Genomic DNA, 17,549 nt, shown 5'->3' with positions numbered 1-17,549 from the left:
ACACCCCCAGCTACAGCTGGGCCTGGGCCTCTCCTCGCCACGAGCTGGGGCTCCCACTCGGCCCAGTGACGGGCAGGGGCCAGGCTGGAGTTACACTGGGCTGGCACAGCTCCATTGCCCCCCTCCCCAGGGAAACGAGGGTGGGTGGCTAGGACCTAATGCTGGGAGCTAGGACTCCTGGGTCCCGTGCCGGGCTCTGATGCTAATTTGCTGGGTGAGCCGGAGCCCGTCACGGCCAAGTGCCGTGCCTCAGTTTCCCCTTCTAACACTTTGGAAAGCATGGTGTCATTATGGTGGTGCCTAGTGGCTCCCTGTTGTGCCTGCCCCAAAGAGAACAGGTGTCCAGAGCCCCCCAGTCCCTGCTCTGAGCCACCAGAGGCCAAAGGAGGCGGAGAAGCACTGAGCAGGGCTAGGTCTCAGGCTCAGAGGCCCAGAGCCTCAGTTCAGGTGCCTAACTCCCCTGGGTCTCAGTGGGAGGTGGCCTTGAGGCTCTGGGGCTGCTCCCCCCCCCCTGCTGCCCCCCCCAGCTTGCCCCCTCCCCCCGGGCCGGCTCGACGGGGTGACTCACGGGGTGATGGAGCCCTGGGTCACTACGTTCTGCAGGCCGGGACGGGCTGGGCCCGGGGCGCAGGAGTTAGGGGCCGGCGTGTCCCGCTGCACAGATGCTCTGTTCTCCCATCCCCCGCCGGCACAGGGCGCTGCTCCCTGGGTCCCCAGGCTGAGTGGGGCCAGGCCTGGGGGAAGATGGGGGCCCTGGGGGACAGAGGCCAATGATGGGTTAAAACAGACTAAACTGGAGCAAGTGGGGGCCAGCAGGGGCATGGGGGGGGGAGCTGGGACGTAGCCAGCTGCCATGACCATTGGCGTTCCTGCATCCCAGCCGGGCTGGGGGGGTGGGGGTCTCTCCCGGCTGCTGCTGAGGGGCCCCCGTCCGGCCCATTGACATGGAGATTTGGCACACGCTGGCGGGGGAGCAGATGTGCGCAATGGAGACACAAAAGGCAACATGGGGCTGTGTGGTCACGACCTCCCTCCCACCCCCCATTCCTCAAACACAGACAGAGGCAGGGGCTGGGGGGGCTCTGCTGGCCAGGGAAGGGCTGAGTGGGCCCAGCCTTCCCCCAGGGGATTCAGGTGCCATCAGCGACAGGGTGTCAGAGCCGGGGGCGGTAAGGGGATCGCAGGCAGCAGCCGGCTAGGAGGAAGCAGGGCTCCGAAGGGTTTGCTCGTCCCACGGGATGGGGGGTTTGCGGGGGTTGATTCCCTTGCCCTGTGCAGGCCTGGGCATCTGCAACTCTGCGGAAAGGTGATGGGAGCTTGGCCTGGGGGGAGGTGGGCAGCACCTTTGCAAACCAGCCCCCTAATCCTCCCCCCAATTTGCACCACGCCGCCCCGGCTAATCAGTTAACCTCCCCCCGGCCCCAGTCTAGCAACGTTTGTAGCTCTGCCTGGCATTTCTTCTAGGGCAGGGAGACCACAGACTCATCTAATGACCAAGTTCATGCCCAAAACAACCACTACTGAAATGCAGCCACCTCTGGGGCAGGGCATGCCAACTGCTTATACCGGAATCCCTTGCCCAGTGCTGAAATGCAGCTGTCTCTGGGGTAAGGCATGGAAACTGTTTATACCAAAATCCCTTGTCCAGTGCTGAAATGCAGCTGTCTCTGGGGTAGGGTCCTGGGGCTGTTTATAGGGGTGCTGAAGTGCAGCAGTTTCTGGGGTGCAGCACGGCAGCTGTTTAACAGCACACAGGTACAAGGCACAGCAGTTCGGGCCAGGCGGTGGAGGAGTGCAGTGTGCGGGGTTGTAACTGCCGGTGGGACATGAAGGTTTCTGTGACAGCTCCTGCCCTGGTGGGAATCCCAGGTTTCCCCACAAGGCAGGGCCCCGGGGCTTTGCCCCACATTGGAGAGGGTCCCTGCAGCAGCGCAGCACCCCACGCCCCTCAGCACCAATGCTGAGCGGTCCCAGCCACATCACTCCCTGCAGCACCTGGCGCTGCCGGCAGCCTCTCATCCCTGCGCTGGCCCTGGGCTAGAGACCTTGGCTTAGGGGAGTCCCTGGCCAGGGCCCAGCTCCTGGGGCTTCCCCCATTGGGGGGTCTCTCCCCATCTGCCCCAGGGAGAGCTCAGGCCCTGGGCCAGAAATGAGCTCAGCAGAAACCTCCCCGGCACGGCTCCCAAGGGCCAGCAGCTGTAAGGACTTTCCCCCGGGGGTTTCTGGAAGGAGGGAGAGTCCAGAAGTTGGGGGAGGGGAGTTCCTATAATCAGCCCTCATGGGGGGGGACCCCCACACCCACCTCTGGCCACTGCAGCCTCAGCTGCCCAGGGCACCGTCACTAGGACCCCACCAGCCTGCACCCCAATGCCATCTTTGGGACTGGTCGTTTTCATAGCGCAGCCGTTCAGATGAGGGGCATTTGGTACCTGGGTATGGGAGGAACCCAGGAGTCCTGGCTCCCAGTTCTCTGCTCTGACCACTAGCCCACACTGCTGCTGAGTGGGCAGATGCACAAGCTCTCACTCAGCACCCAAGTGCTTGGGCCCCATGCTGGCCAGCCGGGGGGGCGTGGACACAGATTGGCGGGTGGGTGGGTGGGTGTTTATGGCCCCAATCCCAGGTGGGGGCGAACTGGGCAGGATCGGGCCCCGGGCGGGCGTCTCTCTGCAGCAAGACTGTTGCTGTCACATGGCAGCCGAGCCCTCCCCGCCCCGGGCAGGAAGTACAGTGCGCGGGGGGGTGGGGTGTGAGAGACGAGTGGAAGTCCCCAGCCTTTGGTGGCGTCATGGGTGGAGCTGTTCCAGTGCGTCGCGGGAGCAGCCTCGCACCACGGAGAACTGGCCCCTGGCGGCCACAAAGCGTCACCCCGGGGGGAACGGACGTGATCCCCTTCACCACAGCTGGGGGCAGCTCCGACCGCAGCCTCCCCCACACCCAGGCGTGGTTCCTGGGCCCAGGGGTTCCCCCTTTCCGCAGCGTGGGGGTGATTCACAAGCCCCCGTCCCTCGGGGACCCTAGGGGAGGAGAAGGGGTTGCCCAGAAAAAGAGGGTGGATCAAGATATGCTGCCCACTCTGCAAGGGCAGGCGATGCGCCCCCCGCCCACGAGGAGATGCCCCCATCCTGCCCCGATAAAGCCTGATCCCTCACGCAGAGAAATGGCGCTGCCCTGGCAATAACATGCTACCAGCCCTGCAGCACCAGCTCTATGCCCAGCGCTCCTTAACCAGCTGCAGGAAGCTGGTGGAGAGGGAGGGCACCATGTGTGCTGCCCCCCCCCCCCCGGTTCCTCCAGCACCACATGGCATCTGCGGAGCCTGCTCGTGTGCACCGTCCCCCCGCCCGGCTGCTGGCCTCTCCCTCGCTGGGCAATGCAGGGCACACCGGGCAGATTGTCTGCAATGCAGTGCACATGCCAGAGACACAAGGCCGCAGCCTAGTGCGCGTGTGTTAAAAGACTACGCACGCACAACTGACCAGACACAAACACTCCTGCCCAGGTCTCCAGGTACACACGTGCACACACTCGGATATGCTGAGGCATGCACAGAAATACACTTGCCCAGGCAGCGTGTGTGCACACACACACACCTGCACACACAAACACACACACACACACACAAACACAGTCGCGTGCTAAACATGGACACAGGCAGGTGTGGACAAATATCTGGGATTAGGGAGCATCAGCAGCGCTTGTCGGTTAGGGGTGGGTAGGAATCCCAGGGCTGTAATAGCAAGGGGGGGCTGTGCCTGGGGATGGGGTGGGGGCTGAACGGCAGGGGTTGGGCCTGGGACCGGTGGGCCAGGCACAGACCTGGGGGCAGGATTGGAACGGCAGAGGACCATACCTGGGGGCCATGCACAAAGCTGGGGGGGCAGGGCTGGACCGCCAGGGGGAGATGGGCCCGGCCCAGAGCAAGGGGGCAGGGCTGGAACGGCAGGGGCTGGGGCCAGGCCCAGAGCTGGGGGGCAGGGCTGGAACGGCAGGGGGCTGGAGGCCAGGCCCAGAGCTGGGGGGCAGGGCTGGAAGGCAGAGGACCATACCTGGGGGCCATGCACAGAGCTGGGGGGCAGGACTGGAATGGCAGGGGGCAGGGGGCCAGGCCCAGAGCTGGGGGGCAGAGATGGAACGGCAGGGGGCTGGGGGCCAGGCCCAGAGCTGGGGGGCAGGGCTGGAACGGCAGGGGGCTGGAGGCCAGGCCCAGAGCTGGGGGGCAGGGCTGGAAGGCAGAGGACCATACCTGGGGGCCATGCACACCCTGGTGGGGCTGGCAGGCTCCCTGCATGTGCCCCCTGCAGCCCGGGCTGCACAGAGGCTCCTGTCTCCGGCCGGGCGGGAGGCCGAGGTGCCAGGAGTTTCCCGGCCTCTGACGCCAGGGGCAGGTAATTATAGCCCCAGCAAGGCTAAAAATAGCAGCTGGAGGAATACGGGAGGGTTATTTTTAGCAGCAGTTCAGAGCTTTTTTCCATCAGCAACTTTCGCAAGCCAGCGGCCGGCTGGGTACTGGGGCTGCTGCCAGCTGGGCTGGCCTGGCCCCTCGCGCCTGGCCACGCTGCCCCCACCTGAGCCACCAGGGCATGGGGCTGGGATCCCCCCCCCAGCTCCCCCAGGCTGGGTTCCCCTGGCTCCCCGGGGGGCGGGGGAGGGGGGCAGGAGTTTCTTTCATACTTTGCCAGCTTGGGCTGTGGCTTTTTTTGCGCTGACTTGAGGTTTCCTTTGAAGAGAGGTTCCAGGAATCTGGGAGCTGAGCCGGGCCAGGGGGAAAGCAGCAGGGTCGGCCCCCAGGGCCAGTCTGGTTTTTATCTGAGACCAAGTTTTTAATTTGAAGTGTTTTTCTGAATGAAAAAAAAAGAGGATTGAGGGGGAAGGAGTCTAGTGGGACTGAGAGTCAGGACTCCTGGGTTCTCACCCTGGTTTTGGGGTGGGGGGTCTGTCAGAGCAGGGGGACGGAGCCAGGACTCCTGGGTTCTCACCCTGGTTCGGGGAGGGGGGGGGTCTGTCAGAGCAGGGGGGACGGAGCCAGGACTCCTGGGTTCTCACCCTGGTTCGGGGGGGGGGGGTCTGTCAGAGCAGGGGGACGGAGCCAGGACTCCTGGGTTCTCACCCTGGTTCAGGGTGGGGGGGGTCTGTCAGAGCAGGGGGACGGAGCCAGGACTCCTGGGTTCTATTCTTTGTTCTCACTCAGTTTACCTCTGTGTAACATGGAGTTGATTGCACATACACCCCTCCCCGCTTTCCCGGTTATTTGTAGCATCCTCTGGCTCTCAGGCCTCCCCCTCCCTCTCAGGTGTGGGCACAGCCCCTCCCAGTGGCAGGGCAGAGGCAGCACCAGCCATGGGCACAGAGCCGCTGGCAGAGGCTTGGGTTGGGCCCGACCTGTGCCTGTCCCCTGCGTGGGCCCTGGCCGGGCCCCGGCCCCTCAGCAATCTCAGCATAGCCCTAGGGGTCAGTCAAGGCTCCCCCCAGACCCACGGAGGGGCAGCAGCTCCTTAGCCCCGGGAAGCCCCATGGGGGCAGATGAGCTGAGGCTCCGGCCGGTTGCTCCGTGGCAGCCCGGAGCAGCTGGGGGCTCATCAGCCAGCGACTCCCAGCAGGGAGGGAGTGTTGTGTGTGTGTGTGTGAGAGAAAAACCCACCCAGGGGCAGGGCCAGGTGCTCGGAGAGTTTCAGGGTCCTGCTCCATTCCTGGCCAGTTCGCCACGGCCTGGGGACGGGACCCCACCGAAGCTGCTGTTTTGGGCCAGGGCTCTCACAGCAGGTGCGTCCCAGTGGCCCCTGCCCAGCCACACCCACCGTGCCCAGCTCCCTGGGCCCAGCCCTGCAGGACCAACCCTCCCCAGAGCCTCTGCCGCCCTTGGGGGCAAAGGCTGGGGGGCAAAATAGCCAAAATAACCCTCTCCCTCCCATGCTGAGTTTTTGTGCTGGGCTCCCCCAGGAGGGGGCGGGCCGGGGAGCAGCTGCAGTCACAGCTGGCCCCAGAGCTAGTCCAGCTGCCCATGATTTGCACCAGGTCACGGCTGCCCCAAGCTGCAGCCGGGGGCCGGGTGCTCGGGCCTCGCCTGGGAGGAGCTCAATCATTTCACGCTAGGTCCAGGGAAGAGCCAGGCTGCGCCGGTTGAGCGGCCCCAAGCTCCTCCGGCCCCACTGAGTCACTGCCAGGCACTGGCTCATGGCGTCACACGGCTGCCGCCCTCCCGCACACGGGCACTGGGGGAACGAGCTTGTTAAATGAGGCAAACGGCTTCCCAAACGCCCCTGGCTCAGGGCCTGAATTCCTGCCGGGGCTGTGAGCGCCCAGCAGCAGGGAGCAGGACTGGACAGTCACCCCCATGCACCAGCCTGTGGGCCTGCTGGCCAGTGTGGGGACAGGGGCAGCCCCCTGTGCAAAGAGCTCCCCCCCCCCCCAGCTTGGCTCCGCTCCATGCAGGCCAGGGTGGAGGCTGAAGCCGGTCAGCTGCAGCCGCTGCTAGTTGACGCAGCCGGACGACCCCTGCCAGGCTCCGAGCACAGCTTCCCGCTCGCTGTTCAGCCAGGCTCGGAAAGCACCGCCAGGGTCCTGAACCCTGCTCCGCCCAGCCCCGGGCAGCGCTCTGCGAGGGGGGGGTCCCCCTTCCCAAGGCAGGTTTCGGCTAAGCAGACAGGCAGGTTGAGCTGGACATGGGCCGGGGGTGATGCAGCTAAACCTGCCCCTGATACAGGGGCGCCAGCAGGTGGGTCCCCCTCAAGCCGGGCTGCATTTGAGCCCTTTGCTTTGTCATCTCCCTCAAACCCTCCCCGCTCCGGTTCCAGCTCAGCAGTTCCAGCCAGACACTGAAAAATCCCAGCTATTCCAAGCATCTGCAGGAAGCTCCAGCCCCAGACTGCCTGTTCGCAAGACACATTCCTGCCTGGGCCGGGCGGCCACGAATCCGCTCCAAGTTTTTCCCCACGCCCGCAGGCTGTGACTTTGCTTCGTTCCAGGACCTCAACCTGGCTTCGCCTTGGCAGGCGTCGCCAGCAGGAGGTCTCCTGCCATGGACCGGACGACTGGCCAGAGGAACAGGACAGGGGTACTGACTGCAGAGCCAGGGCAGGGAGCATCACACCCCCCGCAAGCGGGACTGAGAGCAGCCGGCACGGGCCAGGGGCCTGCCACGGGGCGGGGAGAGGTGCTAAGGGGAGCGCCGAGACCAAGGAAGCCAGTGGCGGGAGCGGGCTGCACCGCCTCGGCCGAAAGGCCAGACCCACCGCGGCTCGGCAGCCGGGGGCGGCTCCCCCTCCCAGCCCCACTCGGGCGAGCTGTGCAAAGCTGCCAACAAGCCAAAACCGCAGGCAGCTGGGTGGTGTGTACGCGCTGCAGCCCACAAACCAGGCCCACGGCGAGGCAGTGGCAGCAATCGCGCTTTGACTTTAGTGAGCGGGAACACACGGGGAGCCCCTGGGCAGAGCTGGGGGAGGTGCCCCCACTGGCTCCAGGAGGCCTGATCCTGAGCGGAGCTGAGCGCACACCGTGAAGGCAAAGGGGGCGACAGCAGGGAGTCCAGAGCCTGGCTCAGCAGGCTGGGTTCACGCTAGGGCACTGAAAACAGCCATAGAGGGGGCCTGGCTCTGAGACCCGCCCCCTTCTCCGGGTACCCCCCCCCCTGCAGGCAGGTCTGTACCCCAGGCTCCGAGAACTGCTGCCCTGGGTTGTTTGTGCAGTGTAGACCCAGCCTCGCAGGGCAGAGGGCACCACCTGCTTGGGGGGTGCTGACAAAGGTGTGTGGGGGGGGGAAACCATGGCAGGGAACCTGCTCTGCCCCCGGTGCAGGGGAGGCTGCCCCAGTAAGCTGAGGGTGGCTGCAGCGGGAGGCTCTGCCAAGGGAGATGAGGCCTAGCAGCCCTCCGTGCTGGAGCGTAGCCCAGCCAGAGAGGCATGCGAGTTCCCTGCAGCCTGGGCGCCCAAGCCTGTTTCGGGGGTTAAAGCAAACACGTACTTCCGGTGTGGGAGCCAGGCATGGGCAGGCGGCGAGAGGAGCCTGCCGGTAACTGCAGCTGGTGCGAACAGGAAGGGGGAGCTCAGCCCAGAGCCTACTTCCCCTTTCGGAGAAAAGGAAAGGAACCGCGTCAGCCCCGGGAAGAAACGATGCTCTCGCTTTCCCTCTGGCTCATGGAGGGTTCTGCCTGCAGCCTCCCGGCCCCAGCTTCCCAAGAACGAACCCAAGTGGAGAGCAGCACGAGGCTTTTAGCTGAGACCAGGGCTGCTTCCAACTCAGCCACCACGGGGCTCCCTTCCAGGCTGCCCTGCCACCAAACCAGCCTTGACACTGCCCGTGGTGGCAAATGGAGCCAGAGAACGCGAGCCCTGTGCACCCACGGCCTAGCCACCCACCCCTGGTGGTGTGTGTGTGTGTGGGGGGGCAGATGTCATCAGTGGTGGGCTTGGTCACTGCAGGACAGCTGCACCCCAGAGCTGCATGCAGCCATCCTCACCTCCATGGCAAGAGACAGGGACCGTCGCTGGTTACGGGGGTCGAGAGAAGCAAACGGGGACAGGGAGACGCACACAGGGAGTCAGGCCTTTCTAAGCATACCCCGTCCTTTGCACGATAGCAGCACTAGAGCCGTGCCCCTGAGATCGGGGGGCCCTGCCCCTGAAGGGTGTGCAATGGAGAGAGCCTCATCCCCATGTGACTGCCGAGGTTTGCCGGGAGGCAGCAGCAAAGGCAGGTGCAGAACGCAGGGCTCCTGAGGCCCAGACCAGCACCTCGGCCACCAGCAGGCTGCCCGTCCCAGCCGAGCCCTTCCCGGACTTGGACGAACAGCACAAGAGGGATTTTCCATGTCATGTGCGGGGAATCCTGGAGCCCGAGGAGCAAAACAACACGTATTGAAGGGGGGATTTCCAGAGCTGGAGAAGCTGCTTGGAGTTTGGCATGTGGCTATTCCTGGACGCCAGGAAAGGTGCCAACACAGTGGATTCTAGGAAGTGCAGAGTGGCAAGAGTTTTGCAAGAGGGGCAACGGGCAGGGCAGCTTTCTGAGCCCGGACTCATCGCAGAGCGGGGTCACCAGAGACATCCATGGGTGGGATGGGAGCCTGCGTTTGCAGGAGCTTTCCCTACCTGCAGCTCGTCTTTAGCCTTCTGCGGGCTGGGCCCTCTGGCTCGGACACCCACTGGGCCCTTGGTGCAGCAAGTAGTCGGCGATGCAGATTCCGAGAGGACGAGGGGGGACACAACTCCACTGCAGCAGCCGGTGATGAGCCAACTGAGAAGACGGGCAGGAAGAACCACCCTTTGTTAATTGGCATCCCTGCTCCAGCTCTGATCCATCTTTAGGGGGGCGGGGCGGGGGGGATGGGACATTTCAAAGCTTTAGCCATCCCTGCCCGATGAACAAACTGCCACCTGCTCTGTTGGAGCAAAGAAGCTGGAACTTGCCCTGGTACTTGTCACCCTGTGACACGGTTTTCGCTGTATCACCTCCCTTTAGTGCTCTGTCACCTGCACATTAGAAATCGGCTCCATTTTTAATGGCCTCATAAGGGAAATTTCTCTTTTACAGGTTACAACATTGAGAGGTTCAAGTGAATGCAGGAGATTTTCCAGAATTCTTGCTCGGATGCATCTAATCTAGGGACTCCTGGGTCCTATCCCTGCTTCTGGGAAAGCAGCTGTGCCTAGCAGTTAGGCCAAGTGGGGGCTGGGAATCAGGACTCTCGGGGTTCTGGGAGGGGCAAGGTGTAAAGTCAAGTAAGGGACCAACAGCCTGGGCTCTGGGCTCATCCCCGTTCCAGAGGCAAGTTACTTTGCTGGAGCTCCATGTCCATGGGGGTAAGAAGTGTGTTAAACCCATCACTGCCTCCCAGGAGCTGGGCAGGGTTCCTGCCTGGGAGGTGGTTTGAGGCTCCGTGTGTGAAAGGAGCTACAACAGGCACAAGTCAGGCATATTCTGCAAGGAAATCAATCAGTAATGGGACCCAGGTGCTTTGGACAGGAATGATTTTTGATGATTGAACATGCTCTCCAAATGCTCCAACTCTTCAACCAGCCTGACTTCAGAACTGGGCACAAGCTAGAGGGGTTGGCGACCGTGCTCCAGCTGTTTCTTCCCCAGGGAAATAAACACTTGCTGTGGATTATGTCATTAGATGATAATCTGACAAGTGACTTTATAAAAGAAGGAAGCCCAAACCAATCAAAAGTCTGTTAAAACCTGCAGAAGGTGCAGATCTGGCCCAGTGTCTCCCTGCAGGGGTCAGTCCCTTTCAGGAATGTCTCAGCTCAGTAATGCCTGGTTATTGGAGAATCCTGGGTAAATCTGATTAGCTGCAGTGGCTTTGAAACACCTACAAGTCAGGCCGTGATGCGCCCCTCTGGACAATCCTGGGAGGTCTGCAGGGAAGGTGCTTAACCAGAAATAAAACCCGGTTATTTTTCTTTAGAGAAACTCATTCAAATCCTGGCTCGCACCACAAACAAGCACTAGCCCAGTGGTCAAAGTCTCTCCTGGGGATACACTCACACCAGAGCATTCGGCCCAACGTAGCACTGCGGGAGAAGACTGGGGGCTGGAATAACAAGGGACTGCGGTGCGGTGTCACAGGGGTTCTTGGCTCCCTGGACTAGAACAGGAAGAGGTGTTGGGAATCAGGGCAGGTGCACCGTGATCCAAGGCTGCACTAGTTGCAGGGGAGATGAACTAGACAATGGAGTTCAGAGCCGTTACTCTCTCCAGCATGGTGCAGCAGAGGGTTGCTGCAGGGAGCTCAGCACTGGAGTGCAGTGACTGAGCAGGGTCTGAGGAACCTCACACTGCATTGTCTAGGCTCCTGCCATCCCACGGCTCCTGCCATTTCAGTTAGAAGATGTGTTTTCACTTCTGCCCCGAACTGCTATGTAGGATTGTTGCTGTCATATCCCACCCCAGAGCTGCTGCAATTCCACAGCGGCAGAAGAGATTCCTGTATGTAAAGCGCTTCGGGAATTTGGGGCTAAACCCTCCACAATACAAATGCAAAATGATGCTGGCTAGCCATAGCCAATAGCAGCAGTCTCTTCAATTTGGTTCACACTGGGCCAGATCCTCAGGTAGTGAAAGCTGGCACTGAAGTTAATGGAGCTGCTCTCATTTTCTCCAGCTGCAGATCTAGCTGGCTGTGTTTAGTCTCTGGTACTCTGGCATTCAAGATAATACTCTGCTCAGTTTTCAGGAACCGTGGCTGGCTAGCGGAAATGGCTTCTCAGTGCAAGTGGCTGTACGAAGGATAAACAGCATGCCAGGTAAAATGAAAAGTGAGCCTTTTTATTGTGTTATCAATTCACTTTTTAACAACAATTCCACAAAATATTAAACACTGTGCAAGAAATAGGTCTATGGCACACCAGAAATAAAAACCAGAGATCCAAAAATGCAGACATTCTGAAGAACCTACATTACATACACTGATTACTTCCTAAAATACAGTTTTTACAACCCTTGATTTGCATTTGGCAACAATATCAGAGTTTGGCAAAAAAATAATAATCAGAATAATAAACCAGAGAGAGAAATGAAGAGCGCTAAGTGTTAGACGCGTGGCTTCTCGTTTTGATGACGGAAAGGCGTTATTTTTACTCGAGTTAAATAAAGTTGACTTTTTAAGTTCTCGTAAAAGGAAGAGGGACTTTGTTTCCCAGAACTGGGCAAAGAGTGATGAGTTCCCCATTAGCAGTGAGCGGAACACCCTTCAGCCCCTCCTCACACAGCTGGAACGTGAATTGAAGGATATGGACACAGTGCTTGAGGCCCAGAGATCACTACAGTATCAACGGGGTTGGCTTTTTAGAAGCACCTAGAGCTCTGCGCTCTTGTTTGTCACGGGGCCGAGTGCACCCGAGTGCAAAGGGGGCACAGAAGCAAGCACTGGTTGCCAAGTGCTCAGCTGGCCTGCTCTCCTAATGGATAAGCCTGGCTCACACAGGGAAGGATGCTGGTCAGAGCTAGGGAAGGGAAGCTGCCTTTATTCTAAGAGGAACAGGACCAAAGATGCATCCTGGAGAGGCAGAGCACTGGAGTTACATTTATAACGAGGGGGCTGTTTAAGGGGGGGTTGGATGGGAAATACTCCCAAATCCTAGGCAACCATATGCCTGGTTTCAAGTACAGAGACCATCTACGGGGAAGGCCGTAAGTAACATTCCAGGAGCGGGAGAACTGCCTGATCTTTCCAGCTAGAGACATCATGCAGCCTTTGTTGTGTTACTAACCTGTTTGTTGGGGCCCAGATACTTGGCACACAGCAGGGTAGCCTCCTGGCTGCTTGCTAGCCCAGCGGGAAGCCCTCCAAGAGCAGGGGGGATGGGTTGGCCTAGAGATTACATCCCTCACCTTTCTATTTTAGACAATAGCTTCACCACATGCTAAAGAAACCTCAGACAAATCTGGGCATGTGTTTGCCACCCAAAAAGGCCTTTATGGATAAGTGCTGAGCTGGCACTGGCTGGCTGGCCACAGATTCAGCTCACAATCGTCCTCCCCCCTTTACATTTCGGAGCACTTAAAAAGTCCTGAAAGTGTCTTTTTTTTTGTTTGTTTTGTTTTGTTTTTTTGGCAAATGCACTAACAAAGTACAAGCAGCTACTGTAATTTGCACTTCTATTTATGCTATACAAAAACATCTACAGTATGATCACCCATTTACTCAGACAAGGAAAAACTAAAAACGCTTGAGGATTTCTCCACCTAGAGGCAAGTCACCAGTTGAAGATACATCAGATACCAAGTGGCAAGGCTCCTTCCAACCCTCCCGCCCCCCTCGGAAATAACTGTTCAGACCCAGCTGCCTTCGCCCTACCCGTTCCCCTTATATAGTGCCATGGACTTCCATTCGCCTCCATCGGCATCGGTGGAGACCAACGAGGGGCAGGGACTCCTGACAGCACAGGCCATGCACGTGTGAAGGGTTCATGAAAACGTGGTCTGGATCAGTGGGGTCCAAGCTGCCAGCTGCTCCCAGCTTCCCTCCTCCCCATATTCTTTGCATAGCTCTTGTGGGGAAACCACAAAAACATCAACTGTATGAATCAAAGGAATTGGCTCTTGCTTGGCACACGTGGCCTGTCCCCTCTCCCCTTCCCATCTCCTGCCACCTTCTCAAATTGTGTCCTGCACCAGAAGACCATTCCCCCGCAGCCCCTCTCCACACGTGGGATAATATGGCAGAGGCTAGACTCCACTACAGGTTTCTAGTATAAAGGACCACCCTCCCCGGTTATCAAACTGGCTGGCATGTTAAAGGGATTCAGACAGAGGGAGGTTAGGTGAAGGTGCCGAACTGGATATGCCAGGCAGAGAGAAAGAAAAGGAAGATCGACACTAATTTGCTAAACTATTAAATGACTGGCTGGCAGAATTCATCAGCAGAATGACCTGTGGGGGAACCAAGGGTCAGCAGTTTATATGATTACTAAAGGCGAACCCTGCAGAAATGGTACAGGGGGTGAGAGCTTGACCCAGGGACAATTCAAAAGAGCTTTGGGGAGGAGATGGCAGTGGCATGGGATGCGAAAGGGCTGCTGGAAGTGGAGAGAGGGATGGCATCAACCTCAGAGGTGTAGGTTTTGGGAGACTCCTTAGGCTGTGCGAGCTAATGACACTGGCCCATCCTTCACTTGGGTCTGGAGTGGAGTAGAAGTGGATAGCTTCTGCAGTAACCTCTGCCACTAGCTCTCTCCTATGCACATGAACAACCCAGGTCTTCTGGCTGACCAGGAAATTCATGCATCTGCCTAGATTGCCCACGATAGCACCATACTGTTCTCTAACGTAAAGGAAGAATCAGCAATCTGGAGTAGAAAAATAAGGCTGGACCCACACTAGGTTAAGAACAGAAGGAATCTTTAATCTACAGGAGAAAGCCCCACTGGGGAGAAACCCAGACACCCCTTGGGACAGTGTTAATTTCCCACTACAGGAGTAACCTTAGACAGTCTTAAATCACATTGGATAAAGGAGAACAAAGGCATCGCTCGCCGATTTCATGGGAATAGCTCCGCCTACAGGAAGCCCCAAAGGCAGCTGGCTGCCCCGGGAAAGGCCCGTTGGGTTTCTTGGCTGACAGAGCAAGCTTAACGCCGTGCACTGGACGGCCTACAGCAAGCCAGCAGTTCACAGTGCAAGGGAGAGGCGTGGGAATGCTGTGCCAGCCCAGAGGCGTTTAACGAGCATGCCCTGGGGAAGGCTCACTGCAGAGGGAAGCAATACCCTCCCCACTGCTGCCCACTTCCTGTGGCACACAAGCGAAGGCAGGGCAGGAAAGGGAGTCAGCTGGCTGATTTCAGGACTGGAACCCAGGGCCCTTGGAAAGGCCAGTGGAAAGGTCAGCACGGGGCCCCGGAAAGCCAGGTGAAAGCGGCAGCCCGACGTACGGTATGTGCGGCAGTTTGCAGTAGTGTTACAAATGTGATTGTTTTAAAAAATTGTTTAAAAAGGCAAATGATCATGTAATAAAAAGCTGCTGGCAAAATATCTGGAACCCACAAGATCAACAGAGCTCGTCTCTCCTGCATGACAGGCTCTCCCGTCCTGTCAAAAGCCGGCCCTGTCAATCAGTTGCATGAGCAGGTCGAGTGGAGTGGCATTTCGGGGAGGCAGACTCAGTAGTAAATCTCACATTGAATGGAGAGAGGTCGAGAGTTACTCCCCAAGCAGACAGGCACTGGGTGCGCACTGAGTGGTAAAGAATCGAAGCTAGGTTTCTGCCCAAGGGCTGGTGTCAATGACTCAGCTATTATCCCTATAGATTTTAGCCTGTATTGTGGCACTGGCGCCCCATTTCAGTCGAAGTAACTGCTGTTGGATGGCATGCCAGGACCGCGACTCCAGAGCACAGCCTGGGCTCCAGAACCCCCTTCAAGAGCATCACACGCTGCAACACTTTTCCCTTCCAGGAGTGCCAGGGACGTAACCGGGGTGCAGTGCCTGCCTGTCTAGGCTGGGCTCAAGGCAGATCCCCGATTGCTCATTTTGCTATTAAAAGGTGTGTGCAGTCTCCATTAGTGATATGCAAGTCTTCCCTCCCCCAGACTGCATCTCAGAAGAGCCGAAATCCTCAGAGTTCCCATGAAAGCTCAAACCCAGGTTCTCCTCTAGCGTTTGTCTATCGCACAGAGATCAACCTGGCGACAGGAAGCATTCTCTGGCCTGCCATCATTTGAGGGTGCCAAAAATGCAAAGCACTGGGTTTCTATTAAAGGCCTGGACATTTCAAACAGACCCAAAACACTGGGAAAATGGCTCAGTGTGGCAGGCTTCCTAGGATTCCATATTGGAAGCTTTTTTCCTTCTCATCCTGAACACAATCTGGACCCAAACGTGGCAAGAATATGTACAAATGGACACCCTGTGAGTCAAGTGAAAACGATTAGTACTTGGCACCTTGAATTTGCCAGTATTCAACTCCCGTTTTAAATCAGAAATGAGAAATTAGTAACTGTTCTGCAGCTCAGCAGCTTGTTCATCCCCCATGCCTCTGAAGTGCACCACTCCTCGGCTTCTCCACAGAACGCTGGGTATTCTCTCGTAGGAAGAGATCTAGGCCTGACTGTTTAGAGAAAGCCGACAGTATTGGACAGGTTCTCTTATAAGCTGGTAAGCAAATCCGCTGTTCAGAATTCTGCTGTGTTCTTATCAAATGTTCCCAGCATGCGCCCCATGCTAACAGATCTAACTAGACGGGAGAGGCAGCAGCACTTCCCTGAGCTCTGATCTTTCTCCCAAGCACCATTTGGGTTGCACTGCAGGGGAGGGGGTGCTCAGAACCTGCACGCTGCAGCAAGGATCCACAAAGCAGATTAAAAGGCCCAGTTGTTCTTACCGTCGCTTATATCCTGCAGCAGGTGACACAGGCAAAGGAGAAGTGACTACCTCCCTTCTCCCTTGCCTGCTCTGCATTGAGTTTGTTCCCAAATTTGCAGTGCCTGTAGTTATGTTGGTAAATGAAAAATTAGTTAAATTTCATAATTCCAAGGAATGGGAACTGTTGGAGTTGATACTTTTTCCTGACAGCCTTAAACCGCCTCGCTCCTCCCTGAATAGGTTTGAATGCAACAGATTCATGTTAATGAATAATGAGAGGGGAGGAGAGCTGGGAGGTTAACAGTGGCCACTTCTAGAGTTTTGGACCTAGAATCTCTGAAAGGCCAGGATAGAAGAGTGGCAACAGGATACTGCAGAACAGAACAAATCCCACCACCCATCAGAAAAAGGCAGAACAAACCCAACTCAATGCCCTCAACATCGCAATTCTGCTAGGGAAATAGTGGCAACAACACAGAACTAAAAATCCAAATTGTGATCAGAGGGTGTAAACACCCACATCTCCTTTGCCTTGGGCCAAGCATGACTTAAGGAGAGTCATTTCATTTTTCATGGCTGATGGGTTACTCTACGAAGTATACTCCCCACAATGGGATTCGCTTGTAACAAATACCATAAGATCACATGATGCTTCAGAACCACATGCCACATTTCATGGAGAGAGAAAGTTTCATGATTTCATTACACATTACAATGCAGCTGCCAAACACTGCTCTCCCTCCCCCACCAATAATTCTGAATTTACTAATTTATAATATCCATTTAAAAACAAAAAATTAAAAACAGCCACTACCACCCTCCTCCCCAAGAAACAGAGCGATCAGACTGAAATTCTTTGAATACGTCAACTGGAATAATTAATTGAATCAAAAGCACACCCAAAGCTTTGCCCAAATACTTTAAAAGGTCAAAACTCCATCTTTTTAAGAGGCCATGAATCCCATTGGCAAATGCAGTTACATTCTTGTTTCCCCCACCACCCCTGAAACTAGAATTAGTATTAATAATGCGCCCGCCTGCCCTGACGGTTTTTAAATTGGAACCCCTCTCAGTATGGAAACCGCCCAGGAGCAGCCGAGCCCCTTTCTGAACACTTCAAATTTGAGATTTTAAGTTCTATCTGAATCCAACATTTAGTGTTTATCCCTCTGTGCAGTTTTAAGTTTGGGACTTGGTTTAAATCGATACAGAACGGTGCCCTGCCTGAGAGAGTGCGTGCACGCGAGAGCGAAGAAAGCTATAGGATGATACAAGGCTTTTTGTCCTTAAAAGGATTCTCCGAGGCGGGTACTCCAACCAGCAGTGGGTCATTCCTGGCATTTTGCTCACAGTAATTCATTAGTTCAGAAGATGCTTTGGAGACCTAAATGTTCAGAGAGAAAGAACAGGTTTAGTGAGAATGCCTTGGATATCCCCACAAACTCCCCTTATGGGCAGCACTCAGCCCACGCAGCCTGCACCAGACCAGCTGCTCCTCAACATTTCTGAGTTATACAGATGTGCAGCAAGTACTCTAAGGAGGGGACAGAGACTGGAATTTTAGGGGTGCTGAAGTTACAAGTCCAATGTTTCACTATGGGAACGCTACAAAACTGATCACTAGAAATAAAAAGGGGAAATGAGCGTGGAAAGAAATGCTTAAGACTTGGGTATAAAAATAAACAAGTGTAAAGGAAAACTCGTTCTAGTAAAAAGAGCAAGAGAGTTTGATTTTTTAAATTATTAC

At 57.0% G+C, this 17,549-nt stretch overlaps 1 protein-coding gene across 10 annotated transcripts in view; it reads right to left on the bottom strand.

Annotated features, from left to right (window-relative positions):
- Window positions 1-11,248: 11,248 nt before the first annotated feature.
- The window catches only part of GNG7 (G protein subunit gamma 7), a 127,918-nt gene continuing 121,617 nt past the window's right edge, over window positions 11,249-17,549 (bottom strand). For all 10 annotated transcript variants that reach the window (XM_039515575.1, XM_039515580.1, XM_039515579.1 and 7 more), the window contains one exon: window positions 11,249-17,186. In XM_039515575.1, the coding sequence (XP_039371509.1) occupies window positions 17,061-17,186 (126 nt within the window). In that variant the 3' untranslated portion in view covers window positions 11,249-17,060. The remainder of the gene's footprint in view (window positions 17,187-17,549) is intronic.

Source organism: Mauremys reevesii, linkage group 26 (assembly GCF_016161935.1).
Source record: "Mauremys reevesii isolate NIE-2019 linkage group 26, ASM1616193v1, whole genome shotgun sequence".
Classification (NCBI taxonomy): Eukaryota; Metazoa; Chordata; order Testudines; family Geoemydidae; genus Mauremys; species Mauremys reevesii.
Note: the sequence above shows the minus strand (reverse complement) of the source record. Positions and strands in the feature narration are given on the sequence as shown.